Source organism: Pogona vitticeps, chromosome 6, assembly GCF_051106095.1.
Source record: "Pogona vitticeps strain Pit_001003342236 chromosome 6, PviZW2.1, whole genome shotgun sequence".
Taxonomy (NCBI): domain Eukaryota; kingdom Metazoa; phylum Chordata; class Lepidosauria; order Squamata; family Agamidae; genus Pogona; species Pogona vitticeps.
In genome coordinates, this window is record NC_135788.1 from 6,010,334 (window position 1) to 6,026,426 (window position 16,093).

Below are 16,093 nucleotides of genomic sequence, written 5' to 3' on the forward strand. Positions count from 1 at the left end.
TGCCAAGGCGAACCCGAACTCGTCCTTCCTTCCACCACAGTCGCAACCCCGCCTTTTGCTCCGCCCACCCCGCCACCTACCCCCTCCCTCTCGTCGTTGCCTGGCTCTCGCCCGCCTGGCATGTCACGTGGCGAGGCGGGAAAGCGAGATGCCCAAGCCTAGAGCGCCCCCCCGACTCTCCTTCCGGGGATTCCTCCTCCCCTTTCCCCGCGCGAGCGGCGCATGCGCCGTCGGCTTTTTGCCGTGTTGGAACCCGGCGGCGGGGAGGGATGGCCGGGGCGGCGCCGGTGGGGAAGAGGACGGCGAGGACGGCGGTTGTGCCTCCGACGGAGGCCGCCCGGAGCCCGTGAGGCGGCCATGGGGCTGGGCTCGAGCTCCGAGGTGCCCGACGGGGGCTCCGAGGGCTACCACGTGCATGGGGTACGTGGCATGGGGCACGACTGGGTGACCTCGGGAGGGTCCCCTTCCCTCCCTTGGGGGGTGGGTGGGAAAACAGCCTCTTCTTCTGATTATTCCTCTTGTGATTTATTTTATTTTTTATTTTATTCATTATTTATTATTATCATTATCATTGTTATCATTGTTATCGTTGTTGTTGTTATTATTATTATTATTATTATTATTTCATTTTAAAAAAATTTATATTTACGTACACGGAGGACGTGCAGCGGATTGGTTTCTGTGCAGGACTTTAAATGTCTTGCCTTTCGCCGCCTTGGATCCAGGACCTGCCCTCTCTCGGGCTCCCCTGATGCTGCTAGGAAAAGTTCCATTTTTGGGGGACTATCCAGCCCTCCACCTTGGGCAAGTCGCCCTGCTGGCTGGAGGCTGTGGCCCGTCTGGAAAAAAAAACGACTTTGAGGGAAAGGTTTGGGGAGGTAGAAGAAGGAGGAGAAGAAGACCCGACCCGCAGACACGAGAAGGAAGGCACAGCTTTGGGGTGGCACTTTTATCAAGTTTTATTTCGCCGTGATTCCTGGGCTCCGATGTAACGGGATGAAATATTCATCCAGAGTTCCATTGGCTGTATACGTTTTGGAGGTTGGGGAGGCAGGGTACTGAAAATGAACATCCAAAGGGTCTTTATTTATTTATTTATTATCTTGTGCCCTGCTTTTTTTTCCCTTTAAAAGGACTCAAGGCAGCTGGCATCCTTAAAAGACAAGGTTTAAAGCAAAAACAAAACAAAAAAACCCCACAATGAGCTACAAAGGCGGCTTGAATCATTAAAAGAGGACATTTAAAGCAAAGTACAGTTGAGTGCGCAAAAGTGGTTTGCATCATTAAAAGGGGACCTTCCAAGCTAAAAACAATAAAGATACAGATATTTAAAAGGAACAAGCAAATAGCCAGTCTGAGAAATGGTAAATAAAAGGAATACTAAAAACCCCATTCAAAGCAGTATTGCAAAATTTTAAAATTCCACTCGGTCAAGCAGCACCAGGAAGGTAAAGGTCTTTGGGATAGTGACGTAAGTTATGATGAGCCTCGAGAGGTTTGGTGCCATAAATATCTTAGCTATTATACATGAATGGTTACTTGTCAGGTGTGTGCATAGGCTTGCTTTTGAAGTGCACAGAACTTGAGCCGGGAGCTGTCTTCGTTTTTTGTTTGTTTTTGTCAACTGGGTGTTTGCTGATTTCAGTTTTGAAGGGTTTCCTCCTTTCCAGCAGCTGCTCATCCAGTGACGTACTTTTGTGCAGCATTTCCGAGGCAGGTTTGCAGAGCTGCCTGCAAGGAGGGTTGGTGAGAAGAGAATTTTCTTCTAACAGAGCAGCCCGTGTGTAAATTTGGAATCGTAAAGCCCCATTACTTTATGTTGTGCTTTTTATTTTTATTTTATTTTTTTTACTGTTGCAGCAAAGGTCTTCCTGTTGGCCGACTCGTACAGATCCATTCTCTCTCCCTGTGTGTTGGCCCTAGCCTACCTTATGATCTCTTTCCTTCCTGCTGCTGATGTAGTCTCTTGGCTTCTGGCTGAGGCCATGGACAGGTAGAAGAAGTGGCAGCCTGATTATGACTGCTTAACAGGAGTGTTTTGGTGGAGCCAGAGTTAATCCACTTTTTAGCAGCAATGGTGAGGTCATTCACCTGCTCTGTTTTCTCTGTTCCTTCTGAATTTCCTGTATACTTCCTCTGTAGTTTAGGGAGAAACGGATTTCCTCAGCAGCAGTATATTTTTGGAATGCAAAAGATCATTTGTTCTTGAATGAGCAGTTAAGAGCCATTAGCATGGCAAAAGACCTTCAGGTAGAAGTTACTAGCATTTGTTTTATGTGGCTTGATCTACTGGCCTGCATTTTTGGAACTCTGCACTGGGGCTCTATGGGGAACAGTCAGGGTGGGGGCTGAGGGTGGGCCGCCTTCCCTTCACTCTGCAACCATGCAGGTGAAGGAAGGAGAGCCAACGTAGTCCCTTTTTTCTTCTTAGAAAGGAATCCTGGGTTTTGTTTTCTGTGCAGGTCATGCATATTTTTGCTGTCTTTCTTAAAACGGTTTCTACCAGTTGTGCTTGTTGAGGCAACCTTGAGCATCTGGGACATCTGGAAAATCTGCAGCTCTTTCCATTAGTCAGTCTGCCTCTTGCTTGCTCTCAAAAACATTCATTTCCACAGGAAATAGGACATTTTTAGGGAGAGAAATGGTTAAAAATAGGTCCACTCAAGCAAGCTTTGCATCATTCTCTGATGCTTTCCTCCAGGGAGCTGCCAGTGGCCCCCAACCTTGGGCCTCCAGATGTTCTTGGACTACAGATCCCAGAAACCTTCACCACCACCTCTGCTGGCCAGGATTTTTGGGAGTTGAAGTCCAAGAACATCTGGAGGCCCAAGATTGGGGACCCATTGCTCTAAAGGATGGTATATTATCCTGCTTGGTCACTGTTTTTAGAGTCCTTTTTCCTGTAACCACTTTCGTATCTGTCCGTTTTGCCCCTCACATGCCTTCCATCCCTTCGCCAACCACAGCTACCCACTTCAACCTTGCCTCGTTCTGTTTGTTCTGTTTGTTAAGATTTTATTTATTTCCTTTAAAATATTTTTATGCCTACTGTCTTCTTAAAAGGACCCAAGGCAGTTTACATCGTTAAAAAACAACATGAAATCTAACTGTAGTGAGTCTACAGATACTAAAAAGGGACCAAACAAATACCATACGAAAAGCCTAAGAATAGTCTGCTTGTCCACTCCAGGTGTTCTGATCTGTCATCGTGTTCTTTATAAAGAATGGTAAAATAAAACATCGTGTTTCAGCGGCCAGTGTTCTTAAGCTAATGTCCCCCTTGTGTCGGAGTACAGTGCAAGATGTACTGTAGAGATTACTAAGTATTGCAGTACATTGTGTACATGTGTAGGTTTTGTGTTGTTCTTTTTAAAAAATCTGAAACGTGTGCGCTGTGCATTGATTCTTCATTGCATTATTGTGTGGAGCAGAAATGGAGTGCAACCATATTAGTAGAGACAACTGTGAATGTTGAGGCTTGTGCAGAAACAAAAGGAGGACTGCATGTTGTTTGGCCCTAGCATTTGTATTACAGCGTTATTGAATCATCTCAGAATATTGAATGGTCTGATAGCAGATCAAGTCGAAGTGGGCTAGATAGCTTAGTTAAGTTTCTGGCTGCCGAGTCAGAATGGATTCAATGCGAAACAACTATTATTGTTAAACTAAGTCGAAACATATTCGTTATATCATATTCAGTTAAAAGAGGAGCATTAGAACCCTCAGAATTTTTATCAACCGAACTCTGAACAGCAAGATCAGTCACACAGACATTATACATTATGCACCATTGGTTATGCGTCTTTCCGTGATGCTTCCACAGTTTATTTTGAGACATTGCAAAAGCATCATTTTAAACACACACAGACACACACACCGGAGCCCCCATTGGGTAAGAACTGTGAAGTTATGGCTGCAGACTATTACAGTGAGTGGCTTGCCCAGTTTTAAAATATCTGGAAGGTTGGTAGAGGCTTTTGGGGCCCAACAAAAAAACGCCTAAAAGATAAACATGTTTTATGGGGTTTAAGTTACCACAGATAGTAGCTTGTAGATTGCATCAGATGGACTGGGCTGCAGTCCAGCAGAGTTTGTGCCAAGTAAAACATGGCAAGCTTTTAGGGCACCCCAAGACTGTGTCTGGTTTTCAGCTGCATTAAATTTATTTATTTATGTATTTACAAGTTGTTGTTTTTTAGCTGTACCATTACCAATGGTCTCTGAGCGGCGTACAACAAACCATTCCTGTCCCTTCCCTCCCACCAATAAAAATTGTGTGGAAAACAATTAATCCAAAGATCTAATTGTGTTCAAAACTAAAATATGGACATCTGTACAGTAGTTCCCCAGAGAGATTGTAATATGAAATGGGCCCAACTTCGCAGCCTCTTTTTCCATTTAAGCTGCCTTGGTGGCTTTGGTGTGAGCGCAGAAGGAAAAATGTCTGAGGAATTTCTCTGCCCATCTTGGTGTATTATTATTATTATTTTTTTAGGTGGATGGTTGTGCGGTATTTTTTAGGCCAGGACTAGCTGCAAGTGACAGACTGTTTAGCCTGTGAGAATGCATGTTGTGGACAGTTTCTGTGTGAAATCAAGTTGCAAACTCAGTTTAGTACCTGGATGCTTGATGCTGGCATTCTTTTTATTGGTTTGTAAACAGTTTTTGCTCTCTTTACAGGTTCAGGAAAACTCCCCTGCTCAGCAGGCTGGCTTGGAGCCATTCTTTGATTTCATCCTCACTATAGGACATACCAGATTGGTAGGTATCCAAGCCCAGGCCATCGAAAAATGCAAAGCGGCCCTATCACAAGTCTTGACCATTTGTTCATCTAGCCCCGTACCCAGCAATAGGGAAGGGTTTGGTTTGGGTTTTTTCCCCCAGAACATTCATTCATACGTTTGTATCTTGATCCCATTACTGTCACGGCACTACTCTGGGTGGGTTTGTTGTTGTTTAGTCGTTAAGTCGTGTCCAACTGTTCGTGACCCCATGGACCAGAGCACGCCAAGCCCTCCTGTCTTCCACTGCCTCCCGGAGTTTGATCAAATTCATGTTGGTCGCTTTGGTGACCCTGTCCAACTATCCCGTCCTCTGTCGTCCCCTTCTCCTCCTGCCTTCACACTTCCCCAACATCAAGCAAGGTCTTTTCCAGGGAGTCTTCTCTTCTCATGAGATGGCCAAAGTATTGGAGCCTCACCCTCAGGATCTGTCCTTCCAGTGAGCACTCAGGGTTGATTTCCTTCAGAATGGATAGGTTTGTTCTCCTTGCAGTCTCAAGAGCCTCCTCCAGCACCACAATTCAAAAGCATCAATTTTTCGGCGGTCCAGAAAACAAAAAATAAAAGTAGGGATATCAAAACCGATAGCAATGATCCTAAAAAAAACAACGGATGGTACTAACTAATCCTGGAGCGGATGGCGGAAAAGAGGGGAAGGAAGAAGGGCAGGGGAAGGTGGTCAGCTGGGGTCAGTGAGGAAAGCCTCCGTCCACTGCTGGCTCTGGATTTCTAGAAGTTGTTTCCCAAAAAGCAGATGTTTCCCTTCTGTATCCAGTACGGTTGAAACAGAACAGCAGCAGCTCTCTAAGGTTTTGACAAGATGCTTTCCTACCTGGCGCCCTACCGAGAGCTCATGCTATTCCCTGGTGGTCTGATCTCTCAGCCAAGTACTAACCAGGCCTGACCCATCTTCACTTCCTAAATCAGGCGAAATCAAATATGTACTGTGTTTTCCGTGTGCTGTGGTGGTATCCTGTCACTCTACGGTGGTGTTAGGGGTGCACAGTTTTTTAAAAAATGATGCATTATTGCAGATCAGGGACGGAAATATTTTGCTGTAGCCACTGGTAGTCCTTCTGTCCTTTCCGTCTCATATATATCATGTCTGGACACATAAGACCAAGGTCGATTTGTGGCACCGCTGCAGAGGGAAGGCAGGGAGAAGTGCTGAACAGCTGCCGTGTCCCAAAGACCTGTTTGCAGGGCTTGTTCAAATACGAGACGGTCAATAATTAACACGCTGGAAGGAACTTGGGTCTCTTCCCTTAAGCCACGTCAACGCAGTTCACTTGTAACTTGAGAAAGGTAGACTTTTTTAGGGAGGTTTTGCTTTATTGATGCCATTCAACTCCTGCCTATTTAGAAGTAACCCATTGTTTTACATGCAGGTCGGCATTTTCTGTGATTGACAGCCTTACTGTTAAAATGACCCAAAGGCAAATAATTGCCCAACACATGGGAAAATCGTAACCTTGGCAGGTTATGTGTCAAAGGGACTTCTTTTCTACCTGTCTTCATTAAAATGATTAACATTCAATCCCACAATACCTTCTTCATCGTTTTGTGATGATAAACCACAGCTATTTATATAAAGGAACAAAAGTAGAATAAGCCGGCCGTGGCAGAGACACTCGTATTCTCCCCTCCAGGAAGCTCTGTTCATAATCCCTTAACTTTTTTTTTTAAATTTATAGTTGTCCATTGGTCCTGACAGTCTGTGGGCTGCCTTTTCCAAAAGGCAAAGTTCTGATCTTTCTCCTTTCTCGGTTTCTAGAATAAAGAAGGCGACACGCTGAAGGATCTGCTGAAAGCCAACGTGGAGAAGGCTGTGAAGCTGGAGGTCTACAACATCAAAACCATGAAAGTGCGCGAGGTGGAAGTGATCCCCAGCAACATGTGGGGAGGGCAGGGCCTTCTCGGAGCCAGCGTGAGGTTCTGCAGCTTCTACGGCGCCAACGAACACGTTTGGCACGTGCTGGTGAGCTGAGGGGGTGTGACCATGGACTCTCCGTTGGTTGCTGAGCTTGAAACTGAGCTTGGATCTGCTTTGATTGTGTTTCTGCATTGAGCAGGGGGTTGGACTGGATGGCCTTGTAGGCCCCTTCCAACTTCACTTTTCTAGGATTCTAGGATTGGACCAGCTGTTTACCAGCTGCAGGCTTCCCAGTGATGGTCATTTACTTGCGGACTGTCCGTGAGAACTTTGGTCTGTTATGAACAAGGCAACCTGCTTGCCCATGCTAACTGGCTGGCTCTAGCTATAAATGAGAGCAATTAAACGAATGGTGGACCTTCTACAAATAGGAAGAAGTTCCTGGGAGGTTAAGAGCTATTTATAGGTGGGAAAGAGAGGCTGCAATTTTTTTCCTTCTCACCTCTGATATTTTCTCTTGGTATTGATGGGGGGTGGGGTGTTTCCCTATTGCAAGCCATACTTCTTGTAGGATATTAGGACAGATGCTATCTGGTTGCATGGCTTGTTTTAAGAAAAATGGGATGGGAAGAGCGGGTTCATCCCAGAGTGCAGGATACGCAACAATTGGCTCAAGTTAAAGGAAGCCAGATTTAGGCTGAATTATCAGGAAAAACTTCTTAGCTGTTAGAGTTGTATGACAAGGGAACCCATAACTTTGGGATGGCGAGCGCTCCAGTGCTGGAGACAGTGAAGAAAAAATAGGACCACCCTCTGTCAGATCTGCTTTGATTTGGATTCCTGCCTTGAGCAGCGGGTTGGACTTGATGACCTTATAGACCCCTTTCCAACTCTCAGATGTCATTCAGAAAACAAATGTTTCCTATGTCTGTCCAGCACTGTTGAAATTGACAGGCAGCTTTCCAAGGGGTGTCAAATCTCCTCCACAAATTCATGCTATTAACTCCTGGCCTCCCCTCCTCTAAGTACTAGCTGGCCAGGGATCTTGCTAGGCTTCACTTAGGCAAGATCAAGCGTGTTCAAGAGATTGGCATTTCTTGGTGGGACTGGTAACAGCGACCAAGTGTTCTTTTCAGCATTTGGTCTGATGTGATGAATTTCTTAACCATGAGCAAGCTTGCAGGGCACCTGGGGAGAAGGATTTGCACATGGCCGAACTAACCTTTCTGTTCTGCTGCTGCTGCTGTGTTGCATTGGTGACGTTAACAGGACTGCTGCGTGTCTTTCTAGGATGTGGAGCCTGCCTCCCCTGCAGCGTTTTCTGGCCTGAGACCATACACGGACTACATTATTGGATCGGACCAGATACTGCAGGAGGTAAATTGGACCCTACGAGTGGGTCTGCGAGACAAGGGGAGTGGGTAGATGTGGTTTGCAAGTTTTGTTGGGGGAAGCATTTTGTCCTTCCTTCCCTTTCCCTTTCTCTCTATCCCTCCCTCCCTCCCTCTCCCTTACCTTTTTCCTTTTCTCGTAGTCCAAAAGGTAACAGCAGTGACCCCATGTGGGCTGGGGTATTCTAGGAATTTCAGTCCAAAAGGTAATTTTTCCCTCCTCCTGGATTTCAGTTCCATGCTTGTACCTACTCTCGTTCGGAGCCTGCTCTTCTTTCTCTTTCCACCCATCCACCTGTGAGCAGCCACATCTCTTCTTTCTTTCGGCTCCATCTATAGCATCCCCTTTTTGGCCCCATCAGTTTGGCAGATAAAAGTGACGTACAGTGGTGCCTCGCTTAACGGGCGCCCCGTTTAACGACAAATCCGCATAGCGATGAAGATTTTGCGATTGCAAAAGCGATCGCATTGCGATGTTTTTAATGGGAAAAAACCGCTTTGCGATGATCGGTTCGCTGTTTTGCTTACCGATTATTGCATAGCGATGTTTTCCCAACAGCTGATTGGTGGTTCCAAAATGGCCGCCGGGTAAAAAATGGCCGCCCGCTGTGTTTTCGCCCGGATTCCTCGCTTACAAGGCAGCGAAAATGGCTGCCGTATGGAGGATTTTCACTTTAAGGTGAGTCTGAAGTCCATAGGAACGCATCAAACTGGTTTTAATGCATTCCTATGGGCTTTTTATTTTCGCGTAGCGACGAAATCGCTTTGCAGCAATTTTTGCTGCACGGATTATCGCCGCTATGCGGGGCACCACTGTACCTTCTCCAACTCGAGTGCTCCGTATTTTGGCAACTTCCTTGTAGGGCAAAGCCTGTGTTTGGGGGGGAGACCATGGGAATGGCTGCTCATTCTCTCTGTGTCCGCTCTTTTTCGACTCAAGCTGGGGACGATGGGAGGTGTAGTTCAGGGGACGTCCCTGGGTTGGGGAGGAGTTGGTCTAAGTGACTGTGGTTCTGCAAGAGCAGGACGGTTACTCAGGGATGAAGGATGTCATGATGCGCAATTGTGCTAACGACCCACGTCTTGTTTTGTTCAGTCGGAAGACTTTTTCTCGCTGATCGAATCCCACGAAGGGAAGCCTTTGAAGCTGATGGTCTACAACACGGAAACCGATTCCTGCCGAGAGGTTTTCGTAACCCCAAATGGCGCCTGGGGTGGAGAAGGGAGGTACGGATCTATGTGAGCGAAGAGGCACAATCCTGTGGGCGGTGGCTATTCTCCGCTTCCCGCAGGCTGACCTCTTATTCTTGTTGCTATTCTTGTTGCTCAGTGATAGAATAAAGCGAAAGCCCAGCGCCTTGTGATCAAGCTTTCTTCTTCTAAATCTCCTTGTACAGTTTGGGATGTGGCATTGGATATGGCTATTTGCACAGAATCCCCAGCCAGCCGGCTGCACCAAAGGGAAAAACTGAACCGGCAGCTCCTCCTCCTCCTCCTCTGCCCTCCGGAGACACACCACCCGAGCCATCAGCAAATGGCTATACAGAGGTAGGCCTTTCAGAGTTTAAAAAGATCCCCACTGCTCTTCCAACGTACCTCCCTCGTCCCCCTTCAGCTGGTAGGGCTGGGTCATGGGACCTTCTCCCGATCCCCTCCCTTCTCATTATAAACCGGTTAGCTCTATGAAAGTTTCAGAGTGTTCTATTACAAACCATGGAACATACAATTTAAAAAAAAAACATATAACTTGACATAATGCAGGACAGGACATAACCATGAAATGCATCGTAGGCTGAGCTGCACTAGGAAGCCTTGCAAAAATCATTGGTGGCTTCATTCTGAAAGGCAAAGCCTGTGTTTGGAGAGTTGCTGTTCTTAAGAATTGCTGAAATAATGAAATAAGAACTCTTGGGATTTATGGGATAATCGGAGAGCATTCCCCGTAGAGCAGAGAAGACAGATTGAGGACTCGGGAGCCCAGTTCAAGCCACCAGTATGGGCTGGGCCAGACCCCAAATGGGCCAAAACTACCCATCTAAGGGAGGGGGGGAAGATACACACACACACACATACATATACTCTCGTGTGTTTGTGTGTATAATATACACACACACATATACAGTAGTGCCTCGCATTACGACGTTAATTCGTTCCAGCGAAATCGCTGTAGAACGAAAACGTAATGCAAAATAAAAAAGCCCATAGAGACGCATTAAAACCCAATTAATGCGTTCCTATGGGCTTGAAACTCACCATCCAGCGAAGGTCCTCCATAGCGTGGCCATTTTTGCTGCCCATGCAGTGAGGGATCCGTCCCAGACAAGAGCAGGGAGTCATTTTTTAAAACCCACCAGCCATTTTGAAACCGCCGATCAGCTCGCCGAAAATCATCGTTTTGCGAGAATCAGTTCCCGAAGCAGGGAACCGATCATCGCAAAGCGAAATTCCCCCATGGGAAACATCGTTTTGCGATCACTTTTGTGATCACAAAAAGTTCATCGTAATGCGATTTCGTCGTTAAATGGGGCGCTCGTCTTGCGAGGCACCACTGTATATACATATATACATATACATACATACATACATATATATGCATACACACACACACATACACATACGTGTGTGTGAGTATAAGGATAAGCACAAACTTATAGAAGGCAGCAAATAAGGGCTTTGTAGGAATGATTTTGGCTAATAAAACAGAAATCTTGCACCAGCTGTATAGAGTGTTTGTGGTTTCGAAGCATGTCACACAAAGGCACATCTTTCAAAACGTTTTTGTTTCAGACACCACTGGTGGCAGCTAATTCCCAAAGTGAAGAAGCAACAAACTTAGACGGTGGCAGCACTCAAAGTGCGACAGTGTACTCGGTAGAAAACTCTCTTCAGCCCCCTCCTCCTGTCCAAAGAGTCATGGACCCAGGTAATTTGTCCCCCTGTTGTCCTTTTCAGCAGGATGGGAAATGTGCACCCTTCACAATGTGGTGGGATTGAAAGCACCATAAAGTCTTGGCCCTCATCATAAAGGGAAGTCATTGCAGGAATTGCAATATTGCACTATTTGGAAGGCCACACATTCCCCACTCTGGCGTCGGATTGACAAGTTATTCCTCCTATATGTTGCAGAGTTCTGAATTTTGGTTAATTTCCTTTAGCGGCACAGCAGAAGTGCAGGGAGCCACAAAACAAAATTAGCTTCCCGTTCCCCAGAGGAATCCACCCAGAGTAGTAGATGCACTTTTTCTCATCAGCTGGTACTTACAGGGCCAATAACTCACTCTTAAGACTTTGAAGTCAAAAGAATAAAAAGGTTTCATTTACTTAACAGTTGAACAGACCTACAACAAACTGACAAAACATGACTGACTGATTTTCAGCCATAGGCCTCAACAAACTACACGGATTGCTTCTAATGGACAACGGAGAGGGAAAAAGCTCAAAAACAGAAGAGGCGGGGCTCTGTTTGAAATCAGAGGCAGGGAAGGAACTATTGGTTAGTGTTGTTAGTGATTGACAGCCACCCCAGCCCAGAAAGGTCCCTTTCAGCTACACCTCCTAGAGGAAGCATGTGAGGTTGCGAAACTCCATATGCAGGGACCTAGTCGAAAAGGCTGCATCAAGAAGTGCCAGATTGTTTACTTGTGTTGATGAGGCACATTTCTATATCATCAATTCTTTTATGGGGAGAGCAGACGTCACTAACGGGAATATTGTCCTGAATGCTGTCTTGTCCACCTTCCTGCTGTGAACATGCTCTTTCACAGCTGTCCACAAGTCTCGTGGCCTGGAATAATTGCAGAGTATCCTTCAGATTCACACTGTGTGTAGAAGCCGAAATAAAATAAGGGAGCCCTTCCAGAAGGCTCCTGTGTAGCACCTCCTTGATTTCAGGGTCTTAGGGCATAGCTGTAACTAGCTATGCCCTAACCGTAGTCTTTTTGAGAGCTTCTTCCTTATGAAACCCTTTTGATAGTGCTTTGGAGAGAGGGGAAAGTGTCATTAGGTTTATTTCTCTGATAAATTATCGGATCTCCCATTTTGTCTTTTCTCCCTGCAGGTTTCATAGACATGTCTGGGGCCGCTTTTCCTGAACTAATCGACCTGGTGAAAAAAATCGGCGTGCCATCCTCTGCGCCTTTCAACTCGACAGCCACGCCGGCAGCCACCGAGAGCTTACTGACTTCCAGTGGGAATCATTCCTATTTTGGTAAGCAATTCTGAAAACCGGGTTACTTTGGATGTGTGTCTATGAAGCACAAAGCGGTCTTTATTTAAATTGACTTTTAATAGCACACCGTGATCCTGTCTCCGTCCCTGGATGTGGGAGTTAAAAACAAAAGTAAAGGGACACACAGGATCACCACAACACTATTGGTGGCAAGATCAGATTTAGAACATTGTCAAAACCCATGATATAGAAACATTTTCCAAAAATTAAGGACTTCTATTTATGACGTAAACTACATTAAAGTATTTTATGTCATCACAAATGGGATAAATCTGGCATCTAAGATGGGTTGTTCCTTTGAATACCCTCTACAAGCATATATTTAAATTGTGAATGAATCATTGCAGGCTGTTTGTTTATTGCATTTATACCCTTGTCCTTATCTGTAAACCCCTTGTATGTTTGTAGCCTATTTGACCCCATTATTCACGTATTCTTTTATCCAGGTGTAGATTCACAACCCATGTTTTATCCAGATACCCACCACAGAGGTTAACACTTTTAAGGCATCTGACAAAATAGATCGTAGTCCTAAAAGGTTATGCTGTAAGAAGTTTGTTAGTCACTAAGGAGCCACAAAAATTTTGTTTTTTGCTGCAGCAAATGCTACTCCCCTGGAAATATCTACTAGAGCCCCAACTCACCCCTTACAACAGAACCCCAAAGAGCCATATTTGAAGATAAAGGTGTAAAGTTTAATTTGGGAAATTATTGCCGTCTGAGCCAGGCTCTCAGGTGCTGAATATTCATGCTTGCAGAACATAATCTCTCTTCCCTTTCTTCTGCCACAGTCTTTGGAAGATCTTCTAACTTGTATCTTATCATTTGGTTGAACTGTAGCTTCATGGACAATTTGTCCTGTAAACTGTTGGCCACTTGAATAAGCACTCACCTGGCAGTAAGACAGAGGAGTCTGCCTGTTAAGCCAACAGCTGAGATGCAAAATGACTGGTTGCTCTACTTCACTGGTTCTTAACCTTGGGTTACTCAGGAGTTTTGGACTGCAACTCCCAGAAGCCTTCACCACCAGCTGTCCTGACTGGGGTTTCTGGGAGTTGCAGTTCAAAAGCATCCGAGTAACAAAGGTTAAGAACCATTGCTCTACTTAGTCCTTTGCTGCTCTCACAATCAGCTCACCAACAACTCCGTAAACCCAGGTTGGGAGAAAAAGCATTGCTCCCTTGGCCAGTTGAGTGTTTTGCTAGGGAACATGAATTGAAACCTTAAAAACGGGGCCACAATGTGAAAAACTGAGTTTTTCACCATGAGTTAAGGTAATACTTGAGGTTCGACAGTAGCCGTGTTTTTGGTTTCATCTGAGCCTGAGCACAATCCAGTGTTGGATTTCTGTTGGTGGAATTTGTGTAAGAAAAAGGCAAGGTAAAGACGTTTTTGGCTGTGCAGTGCCTGCCCGGCGTTAGATTTAGGCCCATCTTTTCAGAACAGGAAGCGTTGACTGTTTGGTGCGATCCTGCTAAATCCGCATTCAATTTGGGTATTTTCAGAGCAGGCCCCTGTTCCAGTCTTGGAAGATTCCGCATCTTACCCAGAGGGCTTGAACCATCATTCGGAGTCAGAGGAAGGGTTACCAGCTGTTTCTCCTTTACCTCCTCTTCCGATGGATATCTCTATAAACGCAACCTCTAGCGCCGGAAACAGCGTTCACGGAGCTGTTTCGCTCTCAGATGGGACTGAGCAAGCTGCCCAAACGCCACAGCCTGACAGCGATGACAAAACAGCAGAAGAACTGACAGAAGAAGTGGCGCCAAATTAGTGCTCAAAAGGGGGTGTGCTTCCAACCTGCTGCTTTCAGGATATTAATTCTAGGAAATCTGGCTGTGTGATGCCTTCTGGGGCTGCCTGGCCTCCGACAGCCTCGTCCCCACCGTTGGCGGTTGCCTCGCTTGGCCATCGAGTGTAACTTCTGCAGAGCGTTGCCACTGACCATTTGATTTGCAAAACAAGTTTTTAAACAAAATGCTGCGTTATAGGAAAGTTTCCTGTCTCACTCAACACTACAACCAAATAGCAAAATGGGTAGCTGTGGGCATGAAGCTAATGTAATAAGCACAATACTTGAATTGTAGTGGTTTTAACCTCCTTTTGGAGGTACAGTTTTAAGTGTGTCTCTTGTTTATTTCCTGAAGTTGGTTCTGCATCTCAGAGAATACAAGTATAGAAGTCATTTTATTTTTTTAGTATTTTTAACAAGGTTATTTAATTTCTTCACAAATACCATTCATACACTTTGGCCCCAGTAGCTTTGACATGAAGCTAAAAACCTGACTCGTATTGAAAAAGGCCTGTTTAATCTTTCTTTAGATTCCAAGGCCATGATCCAGCCCTATATACAAGCAAGTATGTTGTATGTATGAGTCAGGCTCTTTTTGCAGGAATGATATCCTGTGTAGATCTGACTTACTCTGGAGCAGCCTTTCCATGGATATGAAGTGCACATTTGGCCACCTTGCTAATATATTTGCTGAAGTAGGAAACAATCCCATTAGGTAACTAATTTGCCTGCAGCAGGACCGGATTATACCTTTAGGTGACATTGTTCTTTTGAATATGGAACAGCAGTTTTTTCCTATTTAATTACTTAATCAGAAGCAGAGAATCTCCTCCTCTTGGTCGTTTAAAGGCGAATAGTCTGGAGCAATGTTGAGATTTTATATTTGGTTATCTTTCTAACTGGGATTGGGTGTTTCTCAAGGTTTCCTCCTGAGCCTTTGTAAACCTCTGAAGGCAGATCCATAGCATAAATGGGGTGAAATTCCATTAATTAACTCTGCAGTCTTTAGCTGCATGTTCTCATTCCAGCTACATACATGTTGCTGAGCAAATAAACCTCTGGCAAATAGCAGGACCAACCTCTGATGGAAGGTTCTTCATTCCTATGTGGATTTTGTTCATTACTTGATCTCTAGCTCTACTGGGAAGGGAGTATGATTTCCTTTGAGATGAAGAATGGAAATAATTCTGCTCTACCATTCAGCACAATTCATGTATCTTCTGAAATGTTTTTCTAATGAATCACATTTGATTCTGTGGTTTTATTTCCTGACAACTAGAAACAAACCATATTTAAAGGCCAATGCTTGCTTTTGAACAGTTCTCTCGTAATTATTATTCAGCCAGATGTTTAACACATGACTGGTCTGCTTTGTATTGGAATCGTCTCTCTGTTCAACTAACCATCCTTGTATATTACTGGTTCCAGCAGCAAGATAATACATAGGTACAAATACCTTTATATATTTCACCAGTTTGCATTGTCCCAACCTCATCTCGCCAAACTGTGTCATACATGCACAAAAAGTGAGGTTTCTTGATTTTATTTTTTTTAATTGAAGGCAAAAAGCTCAGTTTTAAGGCTAACTTTTTAAAACTCCTAAAACGGCAGGTTCATACATGTACCTTAAGGATATACTGTAGCATTTTGCTCTGAGGCTCTCCATGTTCATATTTGTTTAGCTATACTAAATGTTTTTCCTCCTGGGTTGGTGGTATTCTATACATCTTTTTTCCCCATGATGGGGACTGGCAGAAGCAAGGCCTCTTCACAGGCCTACCTCAAAAGAAATTGAACCTGGGATCTTCAGCATGCAACAAACAGGCCTCCAGTAAGAGAAAGCAGAGTCGTGCTTTCTATCCTGCCTTGAACATTTTTGAAGTGGAACAATGGGGGACCCTAACGCATGGATGGAGAATTTGGGGCTTTCTCTCATCACGGCTGTTCCAGTTGGGGCTGACGGCAGATACAATCCAGCAACACCTGGAGGGTCAAAAGTCATCCATTGGTGCTCTAAAAGGACTATGT

At 45.0% G+C, this 16,093-nt stretch overlaps 1 protein-coding gene across 1 annotated transcript; it reads left to right on the forward strand.

Annotated features, from left to right (window-relative positions):
• The first annotated feature begins 207 nt into the window (after positions 1-207).
• On the forward strand, positions 208-15,143 carry GORASP1 (golgi reassembly stacking protein 1). The gene is made up of 9 exons (XM_020779787.3): positions 208-420; positions 4,681-4,761; positions 6,556-6,759; positions 7,945-8,031; positions 9,142-9,272; positions 9,443-9,593; positions 10,833-10,968; positions 12,103-12,252; positions 13,779-15,143. Exons 1-9 carry the CDS (start codon positions 223-225, stop codon positions 14,045-14,047), a joined length of 1,407 nt encoding a protein of 468 aa, XP_020635446.3. The 5' UTR covers positions 208-222; the 3' UTR covers positions 14,048-15,143.
• Positions 15,144-16,093: the final 950 nt, after the last annotated feature.

Bases quoted from the DNA above. Each gene is read 5' to 3' on its own strand.
- GORASP1 (XM_020779787.3), top strand. From the start codon at position 223: ATGCGCCGTCGGCTTTTTGCCGTGTTGGAACCCGGCGGCGGGGAGGGA. The intron at 6,760-7,944 runs GTGAGCTGAGGG...GTGTCTTTCTAG, and splicing joins AACACGTTTGGCACGTGCTG to GATGTGGAGCCTGCCTCCCC. The intron at 9,594-10,832 runs GTAGGCCTTTCA...TTTTTGTTTCAG, and splicing joins CAGCAAATGGCTATACAGAG to ACACCACTGGTGGCAGCTAA.